Raw genomic sequence first — 12,554 nt, forward strand, 5'->3', positions numbered from 1 at the left:
AGCTTTCAGCATTTGGTGCCTGCACAAGGACCAACACCACAATTAATGGGAATCTCACAAATACCTTTGGTCAGGCGTTTGGCTAGAGCTGATTGATTCACAGCTAAAATGTCAAAGAACGCTCCTTCCAGGTCATGCTCTCTTCTCACTGCTGCCATCAGGGAGGAGGTACAGGAGCCTCACGATTCTTACCACCACGTTCCCAAACAGTAATTACCCCTCAACCATCAGGCTCTTGCACCAAAGCACAACTTCACAAAACTTCACTCACCCCAACTGTCTCCACAACCTATGGGCTCACTTCCAATGAATCTTCATCTCACGTTCTCAATATTTAATGCTTATTTATCATTATTATTTTGTTTTTTTTTGTCTTTGCACCGTTTGTTGCTTTTTGCACGCTGGTGCATCTTGCTGTGTGTGGTATTCCATTGATTCTTTGTATTTACTGTGAATACCTACAAGAAAATGATTCTCAGTTCACTTAACATAACATGGTAACATATATGTACTTTGATAAATTTACTTTGAACTTTAAACCTTATTATTATTTTATGCAGATTTCCGTAAGATTTCAATGAACTGTAAAGCTTTGAATCATTTCTCTCAGGGCTCCTGGGAGTTGTTTCTCGAACTTACTAAGAACCCAAAGTTTACTGAAGTAAAAAAAGAGTGCTTCAAGGAGAATATCTGGCCTTTAAAATGCAAAGATGATAAAAAAAAGTTTGAGGATTATTATTTATTAAAAATTACTCGCACATCTTTTTCATGTTGTTCCCTATGGATATGGAAGATTGAAGCTGATTTATATTTTAATCTTCTTTCACTGAATAGCTTATGATACATTAATGATGAAAACTGCTTTCTATTGGGCCAGTGTTTGGAAATGTTCAGCTGCCTCAGGGTTCATTAATTATTCCAGATAATTTTTTTTCTCTTTTTTTTATGCGAGTGTAAAACAGTCACTGGCTCACTATGTTTGCATTTTAGGGAACAAAGACAAAGTTGCCTCTTCTCTACTTGGTCCCAAATGTACTCCTGTAAACAGGCAATTGGCATTTACGGAATTGATACAGACTTTAAAAATATATGTACTAATTTAATTAAAGGTCATGATAACATATTCTCTTTTTTTAAAGGAGTGCACCATCGTAATATACAGAGTCAAGGGTTCAGTGACTTCTGGCTGTAAAGCTGTGGGCTAGCTGAACGAGCTAGGGTGGGGGAGAAGGGTGTAGCCTAAAGCAGTGGTTGCTGTTTTATGGTAAGATTTTACAGCACCATCGGCTTTGCAGCTGAAATTTTAGTGACAGTTATTTCTGTTAGAAAGTAGGCTCAGGCCCCATTGGAATTTCAGATGAATGCCAGATAAAGAAATGTTCAAAGATGACACAGAACCCTTGATTTTTTTTTGCCATCTGTGTTTCTTCTCAGGATTACCATTACAGAACTGCATGCTCCAAGCCCTCATGAATTAGAGCTCTTTTTTGTGGTATAGCAGCTACATGTCTTTCTTCAGATTACCACAATACCAACATGTTAAATAGTTATTTTCAATACAAAAGATTCTGCAAGTTCTGGAGTGGTTCCAGCAATGCAGTCATTTGACATATACATGTTATCATAGTCACCACGGATTACTTTGTAATTCTAGCTTGATTCTTTGTAAGCATGCAAGTACAGCAGGCAGCGAAGAAAGCTAATGGCATGCTGGCCTTCATAACAAGAGGAATTGAGTATAGGAGCAAAGAGGTCCTTCTGCAGTTGTACAGGGCCCTGGTGAGACCACACCTGGAATATTGTGTACAGTTTTGGTCTCCAAATTTGAGGAAGGACATTTTAGCTATTGAGGGAGTGCAGCAGAGGTTCACGAGGTTAATTCCCAGGATGGCAGGACTGTCATATGTTGAAAGATTGGAGTGACTGGGGTTGTATACACTGGAATTTAGAAGGATGAGAGGGGATCTGATTGAAACATATAAGATTATTAAGGGATTGGACATGCTAGAGGCAGGAAACATGTCCCCGATGCTGGGGGAGTCCAGAACCAGAGGCCACAGTTTAAGAATAAGGGGTAGACAATTTAGAACGGAGTTGAGGAAAAACTTTTTCACCCAGAGGGTTGTAGTTCTGTGGAATGCTCTGCCTCAGAAGGCAGTGGCGGCCAATTCTCTGGATTCTTTCAGAAAAGAGTTAGATAGAGCTCTTAAAGATAGCGGAGTGAAGGGATATGGGGAGAAGGCAGGAACGGGGTACTGATTGTGGATGATCAGCCATGATCACAGTGAATGGCGGTGCTGGCTCGAAGGGCTGAATGACCTACTCCTGCACCTATTATCTATCGTCTATTTTCTATTGACTGAAATTTAAACTTCTTAATTGTTCCTTTTTCAAGAGCAAGCTTACCTTCAAGGAGGGCAACAAGAACATTGCTGTTTGTCTGTTGCTCTGGATTTTCAGCATTGCAGAATCTCTTGTATATATGATTTGCTGTTAGATGTGTTTCCTTTTATAGTTTGGCTTCTATACAATTGATAAAGACTTGGAGATAAGTTTTATCCAGATTAAAGACACAATATTGGTTCAAGATGTTGAAGAGGAATTCATTCTCCCTACAGATTTAAGAGCCAAAAAACCTTGGATTGAGATTGGGCTTTTCAGCACCTAAAGCTTCTCTGTCACTTAGTCTGGCGACCCAGGTTTGGCGCAGCAATGATACAGCAACTGATCGATACTCCATCTCTTCCCCAGATGCATTGCCCATTACTGAGCAATTATTCCATACAAGTCTCTCTGTCACCAATATGGTCCCCAGGTTTGATGCAATGATGATATGGCAGCTGACTGATACCTCATCTCCTCCCAAGATGCATTGCCCATTACTAAGCAACTGTTCTATGTGTAGTTTAACCAAAGCTTTATTGTCAAAATTCATTTCTTGATATGCTTTCTAAATTTAGCACTAATATTCCATTACTGTAGTCTCTTTAGAATTAGACCTAGCGGACAATGAATCTTGAGAAGAGATGTAGGTATCAGTCAGCAGGCATGACATCGTTGTGTCAAACCTGGTTACCACATTGAGTGATAGAGAGACAGTTGCTAGGCAATGGGCAATGCATCTTGGGAAGAGATGTAGTACCAGTCAGCTGCCATGTCATCACTGCATCAAACCTGGTGACCACACTAAGTGACAGAGAGGCTTTAGATGCTGAGAACTCCATTCTCGGTTTAAGGTTTCTTGACCCTTAAATCTGTAGAAAGAGTGAATTCCTCTTTCATACCTATTTTCTAAATGGAGAGAAAATACAAAAAACTGAGGTGCAAAGGAACTTGGGAATCCTTGTGCAGGATTCCCTAAAGGTTAATTTGCAGGTTAATTCTGTGGTGAGCAAGGCAAATGCAATGTTAGCAATCATTTCAAGAGGACTAGAATGTAAAAGCAAGGATGTAATTTTGGAATATTATAAAGCACTGGTGAGGCCACACAGTGTTGTGAGCAGGTTTAGGCCCATTATCTCAGAAAGGATGTGCTGAAACCGCAGCAGGTTCAAAGGAGGTTCACAAAAATGATTCCAGGATTGAATGGGTTGTCATATGAAGAGCATTTGATAGCTCTGGGCCTGTATTCACCAGAATTCAGAAGAATGAGGGGTAATCTCATTGAAACCTATCAAATGGTGAAAGGCCTTGATAGAGTGGATGTGGAAAGGATGTTTTCTATGGTAGGAGAGTCTGAGACTGGAGGACACGGTCTCAGGATAGAGGGGTATCCTTTTAGAACGGAGATGAGGAGGAACTTTTTTAGCCAGAGAATGGTGAATCAGTGCTATTCTCCGCCGCAAGCAGCTGTGGAGGCCAAATCTTTACGTATATTTAAGGGAGAGGTTAATAGATTCTTGATTGGTTAGGGCATGAAGGGATACGGAGAGAAGGCAGGAGATTGGGGCTGAGAGGAAAATCGGATCAGGCATGATGAAATGGAGGAGCAGACTCGATATGCCAAATAGCTTAATTCTGCTCCTATATCTTACAGTCTTATTGTCTTATCTTGTACATAGTGTACCTGGATTCATAAATCTTCTTTGACTTTTATTTTAAAAGGAGGGAGGATAAGATGGTGGCGCAACGCGGCGCGCTCGGCCGTTCCGAATGAATATCGATATGTGTAACTAGGGGGCCATGCATCAATCGGGATTTGATGGAGACAGCCGTGAGAAGCACGGAGGAACAGCTGGAGAAACTTCTGAAATGCCTGCTTCGCTGCCGCTGCTACTGTGCGATCCAGAATCTCCGGAGACGTAGGCCCCAAATCCTCAGCTTTGCGTATCGCCTGTTGTCGGGGCCGGGGTCGAAACGCTCAGCAGAGATGGTGCTCATTGTCGAATAGGTAGTCGGAGGCTCGGAGTTTTTTGGATGGACTCGGAGTCGGACTGTGGTCGGATGTTTCCGGGATGCTGCACCGGCAAGTTGGAGGCGCTGGAGATGATGGGACTTTGAGAGACTCTGAGACTTTTACTGTGCCAAGGTCTGTTCTTATCAAATTATGGTATTGCTTTGCACTGTTGTAACTATAAGTTATAATTATGCGGTTTTTGTTAGTTTTTAAGTCGGTTTGTCATGTGTTTTCGTGATATCATTCTGGAAAAATATTGTATCATTTCTTAATGCATGCATTACTAAATGACAATAAAAGGGGACTGTGTGTCATCATAACCATTTATTACTTGGCCCTATACACGTGATGACTTTGTACCTATCTGCATTAGAATCCAACTGCCACGGCTTTGTTGGCAATTAATCTGTATCAGTTTAAAGAACTGGACATCTTAGCAAAATAAATTTACACCAATGCCATAAAAGCAGCATACACCCCACTTCCAGTAGCAGAACCATGACCACTCATTGGCTGATAAAGTTCAGGTTATCCATATCAAACCTTGGATAATAGAAAGGACTGGGAAAGCAATGTCCATTCATATTGTACATTGGCAGAATCCATCATTAAGGACCCCCACCACCCAGGACCTGCTCGCTTCTTACTGCTGATTCAGAGAGCGGGTACAGGAGGCTAAAGATACACACTCAAATATTTTAAGATCAGCGTGTTCCCCTCTGCCATCAGATTTCCGAACAGAAATTAAACCAACCCACGAACGCAACCTCACGATTTTTGTTCTCTTTTTGTACTACTTAGTGTATATATATATTATACTAATATTATTGTAATTTATAGTATGTTTACATTATTGATCTGTACTGTGGCCACAAAACAACAAATTTCACAACGTATGTCGGTGATATTAAACCTGATTCTGGTTCTGATACTGAGCTGTTTACCATCAATACCCAGGAGCAAAACAACATCGTTCTATTTACCAACCTTCAATCATAATGAAGCTCACTTACATTAGTACATGCATTCACTTGACCAAAAGCCTCAGATGGAATTAAATCGCTTGGAGGTTGCATTTCCATAATGGGATGCGTCTGACACCAGGATTTTTTAATCGCAGTATGGCAACATAAGCTGGGTGCCATTTTTGGCATTCTTTGTGAATGTAGCACTTCACACTCTAAGAGTAGATAGAAGATCGTCAAACCTCCAAATTGACGGTCAGCCCTGCCGCCCATCTTTATCCATGCTTATAATGGATGATTTGGACTTGGATATTTGCTTTAGACATACAGTAAACACAGAAAGTTTCCAGAAAAAGGTCAGCAACGTCATGAAGTATCTCACCCACCCTGCTCACTGACTGTTTGCCCCACTGTCATCAAGGAGGAGGACCACGCCAGGACCACCAGACTCAAAAGCAGTTACTTTCCCCAAGAAGTAAGACTGATCAACACCTCCACCCACTAACCCACCTCAACACACCCCTCATCATCATTACTTTATCATTTCCTGTCAGAGTCAGCCTATGTGCAGACACTCCTGTGCCTAGCGTCACTTTATGGACATAAATCAATCTATTTATATAAGCTATCTTATGTATTATATTTATTGTGTTTTTTTTATTAGTGTGTTCCTTATCTTTTTTTTGGTGTTCCATCGGATCCAGAGTAACAATTATTTTGTTCTTCTTTACACTTGTATGCTGGAAATGACATCTTGAATCTTCTCAAAATTTTCCAAAGCATACAAATGGGAGGGAAAGATAAATTTAGCAGAAAAAGCCAAAACATTAAAAATACAGGTTAGCTTGGATAAATGTAAGATTTTGGGAGAAGACTTGAAGAATCAAAGCTATATAACTTATGGAAGTGCCCACTTAAGAGTGTGGATAACCAGCAAAATTTTAGGTTCAAGTGCACAGTTGCCAGGAGTTATCACAAAGGTTTGCAAATAGGAAATTTAAGGTTCTGCTACTTGCCCATAGAAATCAATCCCCCAAACCCAACATAAGTACAGGATCAATTTGCATACAACTAGTAAGAGTGAAAATGATCAAAATCTCAGTGACAAATTAAAGCCCATCCCAATTAACAATCTAACTGATAACTGAAAAGTATTTCTATCATCTGCACATGTGTCTATTTCATTTTATGACATTAACCTTGCAAATTTTCAACACTACTCTCTCTGCCTTAATTGGGACCTTTTTTTAAATGAAGACATGCCATGTGTTTTCATATGGAGAGCTTCCCCCCCAAAAAAAAATCATCCTAGATAATTTGTCTCATTTTAAAGATATTTGCTGGAAGGTTCCATCAAGTCCAGGTACAAAATGGCTGCTGCAGCGAAGATAGAAGAAAAGCTTTGGCACTCCACTGAATTCCATCTTCTAGATAAATCTGTGTTAGTATTTCAATAAGTATATTCAAATGACAACTTGTAAGAAGTAATGGTTTAGAACCTGTATCACTGTTTCATACATAACTAAGGATGGCTGGCATACAGGGATAACAATTCATCTGATACCATGCTTGGCTAAAAAAATGTGGTGACATAAATTATTGGCTAACAAACCAATTGTGTGGCACTAATCAACTTGGTTCGTGCTAAAGAATCCTCGTAAGCATAAACTTTCATTTGTAATAAAAGCTCAGCTTTGCTAGGCTTTTACATCGAGGGGGCAGTCATGCATATATATTTGATATTAAGAGTTAGGCTTAATAATTACCACACTATAAATTCTATAGTTGAATGCTATAACTATATAAAAGTATAATTTATAAACCATGACATTTTGCAGCTCAGCAACCATGTTTATTAAAAAATTGATCCCCCTTTCCTGCTTTATAATGCATTTGCAAATTGTGGGTATATTTTTGCCTGGAGTCAGTGTTTTTTTTTTCCTTTGCTTACCTCACTCTGCAATATCATTACAGCATGGTTGAAGTGATGGTGCTCCAAAGTGGCAGATGTCCCATACAGCTGTGCTAAAGCTGATCCGCTCCTGCAAGGGAATCAAATGCACGAGTCATCAGAGCTCGGCTGGTAAACTACTTGTGCTCAGGCATCCATTGGTTCATTAAATGGAAATTAAAAAGTCGCAGTGAGCATCCGTAGCTGCAGTTGTTTGTGGAATCGAAATGCAGTTACAAGGGTAGCTCATTTGTGCTTTCATCCATACTTCTTTACAGATCCAAAATGTCTACCGATGTACCGCGGGGAGCATTCTGACTGGTTGCATCACCGTCTGGTACGGAGGGGCCACTGCACAGGGTCAGAAAAAGCTGCAGAATGTTGTAAACTCAGCCAGCTCCATCACGGGTACTGGTCTCCCCAGAATCGAGGGCGAATTCAAAAGCCGATGCCTCAAAAAGGCAGTATTCATCATTAAGGACCCCATCTCACAGAACATGTCCTCTTCTCATTGTTACCATCAATGAGGAGGTACAGGAGCCTGAAAGCGTACACTCAATGTTTCAGGAACAACTTCTTCCCCTCCACCATCAGATTTCCAAATGACCAATGAACCCTACCTCAGTATTTTCCCCCTCTCTTTTTGCACTCTTAATTTAATTTTCTTTTTTATATATACTTCTGACTGTAATTTATAGTTTTTATTATCTATTGCACTGTACTCCTAGGACAAAGCAACAAATATCATGACATATGCCAGATATATTAATTCTGATTCTGAAGTTTTCATATTTATAAATTTAAATTAAAGCTAGTAGTTCACTAAATTATTGAGAAAGTAAGTCATGGGTAGACAGTGCAGAGTGGTTAACGTTTTACTGAGGGTAGCTGCAATACGAGGTCTTATTAAGAGGTGGGGTTTTAGATTTAGGGGATGTCACTGCATTAACAGGATAAATTGACCCATGGGGTTGTATGGATCTGTGAGGGGAAAGGAATTGTCAAGGTTTCAGGTCAAAACCCTACATTTCCTTCTCCCAAACAGATGCCGTTCGACGTGCTGAGCTCCTCCGACAGTCTGCTTGCTGCTCCAGATTCCAACAACAGTAGTCACTGGCACTAACTTCTCAATGTAATTCTGAGCAAAGCGAAAACTTCCCTGAGTGCATGACTACAGGGAAGATCCCTGTGTGCGCTGCTTTGGACTTGTCTTACAACACATTCCTGCTCGCAGATGTATCATCCGTCTATCCAATTCACCATTCCACTCCCTCCTCCCCTCCCCCAAGAGCAGAGCCCTAGACAGTTCACTGACACAATAGTTCAAAGGTCAAAGTAAAACTTATTATCAAAGTTCAATGTAAATTTATTATCAAGGTACATATATGTCACCATATACAACCCTGCGGATTCATTTCCTTGCGGACATAGTCAATAAATCCATAATCGAATATTAAGCATAACAGAATCAATGAAAGACCGGACTGACTCTGTGTTCAACCCGTGTGCAAAAGAAAACAAACTGTGCAAACATAAAAAGAAAGTAATAATAATAAACAAATAAGCCGTAGATATGGAGCACTTGAGATGAAAAGTCCTTGAAAGTTAATCCATTGATTGTGGGAACATTTCAATAATGGGGCAAGTGAAGTTATCCCCTCTAGTTCAAGAGCCATATTCTTTCCATTTCTAGATGATTGAGTTAACTGTACTCCAAGGGATATTAGAAACATAGAAAACCTACAGGACAATACAGGCCCTTCAGCCCACAAAGCTATGCTGTCCCTACCTTAGAACTACCTAGGCTTTACCCATAGCCCTCTATTTTTCTAGGCTCCATGTAGCCATCCAGGAGTCTCTTAAAAGACCCTATCGCTTCCACCTCCACCGCCGCCGCTGGCAGCCCATTCCACACACTCACCACTCTCTGCGTAAAGAAACTTACCCCTGACATCTCCTCTGTACCTCTTCCAAGCACCTTAAAACTATACCCTCTCATGCTAGCCATTTCAGCCCTGGGAAAAAGCCTCTGACTATCCACACGATCAATGCCTCTCATTATCTTATACACCTCTATCAGGTCACCTCTCATCCTCCGCTGCTCCAAGGAGAAAAGGTCAAGTTCACTCAACCTATTCTCATAAGACATGCTCCCCAATCCAGGCAACATCCTTGTAGATCTCCTCTGCACCCTTTCTATGATTTCCACGTCCAGTGACTTAAAATATTTGGTGACTTCAAAATTTCTTGTATCCATCTCTTGACTTGAGCTTTTCGAAAACCTCTTTGCAGAGTTTCTTGAAGTGTTCATTTATCTTCATGGTGTTGTTTTTGCCAGGATACTGACTCACCAGCAGTTGGACTTTCCAGATACTTGTGTATTTTTACTGAAGACAATCGAAACACCTTGACTGTACACAGGTCTCCAAACACAGATCTCCATTTACCTAATTATGTGACTTCTAAAAGCAATAGGCTGTACCAGTGATGATTTGGTGTGTCCTATTAAAGGGGGTGAATACTTGTGCAATCAATTATTCTGTGCTTTATATTTGTAATTAATTCAGATCACTTTGTAAAGATCTATTTTCACTTTGACACGAAAGAGTCTTTTTCTGTTGATCAGTGTCAAAAAAGGCAAATCACATCCATTGTGACTCAAAGTTGTAAAACAATAAAACATGAAAACTTCCAAAGGGCGGGGGGGGGGATGAATACTTCTTGTAGGCCCTGTATGCACTACAAAATGTAATGGATATAGTCCAGTCCATCACGGGTAAAACCCTCCCACCATTGAGCACACCTACATGAAACATTGTCACAGGAAAGCAGCATAATTATCAGAGACACCCATCACCCAGGACATACTCTCTTCCTCTACTGCCACAAGAAAGAAGGCACAGGAGCCTCAGGATTCACACCACCAGGTTCAGGAACAGTTATTAACCCTCAGACCATCAGGCTCTTGAACTAGAGGGGATAACTTCACTTGGCCCATCATTGAAATGTTCCCACAATCAATGGATTAACTTTCAAGGACTCTTCGTCTCAGGTGATCCATATGCTGCCCAGGTGCCTCACCAGTCACAGCTTTATGGGAAAGTGGCAAAGAGAAAGCCACTGTTGAAAAAAGCTCACATGAAATCTCAGCTAGAGTTTGCCAGAAGGCATCTGGGAGACTCTAGTTAGCTGGAAGAAGGTTCTATGGTCTGATGAAACCAAAATTGAGCTTTCTGGCCATCAGACTTAATGCCATAAGCCGAACACTGCACTTCATTAACTTCATCTACTAAATACTGACTTGAAGGGGGTGAGTAATTATGCAATCAATTATTTTCTGTTAAATAATTGTAATAATTTTAGACCAATTTGTAGAAATTTGTTTTCACTTTGATACTGTTGATCAGTGGGGAAAAAAGCCAAATGAAATCCACTGAGATTCAATGTTGTAAAACAATAAAACATGAAAACTTCCGGTGGGGGGGGGGAATACTTTTTATAGGCACTATTTAATATATACGTTACCACATAATGTCTTGAGATGTACTTTCTTTCAGGCTTTTATAGGAAAATAAAGAAAAACAATAGAATTTATGAAAAGCCATACATAAACAAAGACTGACAACCATTGTGCAAAAGATGACAAATTGTGCAAATGCAAAGTAACACTGAGAACATGAGTTGTAAAATGTCCTTGAAAATGAGTCTGTAGGTTGCAGAATCAGTTCAGAGTTGTGGTATGTGAAGTGAGTGAAGTTATTCATACTGGTTCAGGAGCCTGGTGGTTTTAGGGAGATAACTGTTCCAGGTATGGTTCTTGTGATAATTGCAGTAAGGAGATCAGACTGGTCACTGGGATTAAAGGTAGACTTATTGCAATTTTCAGGAAGGCTCGTTTGCTCTATGCTCTCTGTAATAGTTTTGTCATACAAAAATATAAAATAATTTGCATGGGCACTGATCTTCTCTCCATGTAGTGTTTGACAGCTGTAGTTTCACAATCCTTTATGCATATAGTCCTGCTTCACTTTAGGGGCAAGAATAGAGAGAGGCAATATCAATTAATGGTACAATTTAAACAGGCAATCAAACAGTGTGAAATAAAGGGAATGTGTACCATAATTTGAAGGGGACTGGAGATATTAAAAAGGCCACTAAAAATTATATGGGATTCTTCACTGATTACATTGATGCTGAGATACATATCAGGATGCGCTGGGACACATCATCAGCGATGTAACTGGGGGTCATCGGGTGTTTCGGGTTTTTAAACATCAGACACACTCGCCCAGGCGACCCAGTCTGGGTTGATTAGGCACCAGCCTGAGTCCCAGCAGCATCGTTGATCTTGACCCATGGTCATCATGGTCGCTGAGCAGCCTCTGTGACGCTCCTGATGGCTCTTTTCTTTACAGCCCCCATATTGCCAATGAAAGAGTACGCTCTGCAGAGCGGGCAGCCAGCAAAACCTCTACAGGACTGCATCATTCTTTACAAATAGTAAATATTTGTAAAGAATGGAACAGTCCCATCTCTGTGGGCAGTCAGAACTCTGTACTTTAGGAGAGATATCAAGCTTTTGCAGAAGATGTAAAACTTTACTCAAACATAATTTTAACCGTGTGCTTACTCTGATGAGCCACCTAGTGTGCAAGTAACTATTTACAAGTAGTTCACTTCAATACACTTTTGAAAACCTTGATTGAGTAAATCTTACTTTTGTACTAATTAGATCTACTTTGTATGTACAAATATCATAGTCATTTTTTTAATGTTCCCCCATCACTAAGTGTGGCAAACATTTCGACAGCTTTAACATCCAACCAGTGGTTTGTAAACCTGAAACATCCAGCCCCAAGTTAACAAAACCAGAGGACACAACCTCAGCATACAGGGACGTCCATCTGGAACGGAGATGAGGAGGCATTTCTTTAGCCAGATGATGGTGAATCTGTGGAATTCGTTGCCATAGGCAAAGTCATTGGGTATATTTAAGGCAGCGGTTTTTGATTAGTCAGGGCTTAGAGAGATTTGGGGAGAAGGTAGGAGATTGGGGCTGAGAGAGAAAATGTATCAACCATGATGAAATGGCGGAGCAGACTCAATGAGCCAAAAGGCCTAATTCTGCTTCTATATCTTATAGACCTATAAAATGTAAGATGTACATACAAGAGGGTGTACATGCTTGAATCTTGTTGTATAACTAATATTTCATTAATATGTGAGTAAAATTGTAAACATA

At 40.3% G+C, this 12,554-nt stretch overlaps 1 protein-coding gene across 2 annotated transcripts in view; it reads right to left on the minus strand.

Annotated features, from left to right (window-relative positions):
- The window catches only part of LOC134357680 (dual 3',5'-cyclic-AMP and -GMP phosphodiesterase 11A-like), a 251,408-nt gene that overhangs the window by 65,540 nt on the left and 173,314 nt on the right, over positions 1-12,554 (minus strand). For both annotated transcript variants that reach the window (XM_063069299.1, XM_063069298.1), the window contains one exon: positions 7,313-7,403. In XM_063069299.1, coding sequence (XP_062925369.1) covers positions 7,313-7,403 — 91 coding nt within the window. The remainder of the gene's footprint in view (positions 1-7,312; positions 7,404-12,554) is intronic.

This window comes from Mobula hypostoma, chromosome 17 (genome assembly GCF_963921235.1).
Source record: "Mobula hypostoma chromosome 17, sMobHyp1.1, whole genome shotgun sequence".
NCBI classification, from domain to species: domain Eukaryota; kingdom Metazoa; phylum Chordata; class Chondrichthyes; order Myliobatiformes; family Myliobatidae; genus Mobula; species Mobula hypostoma.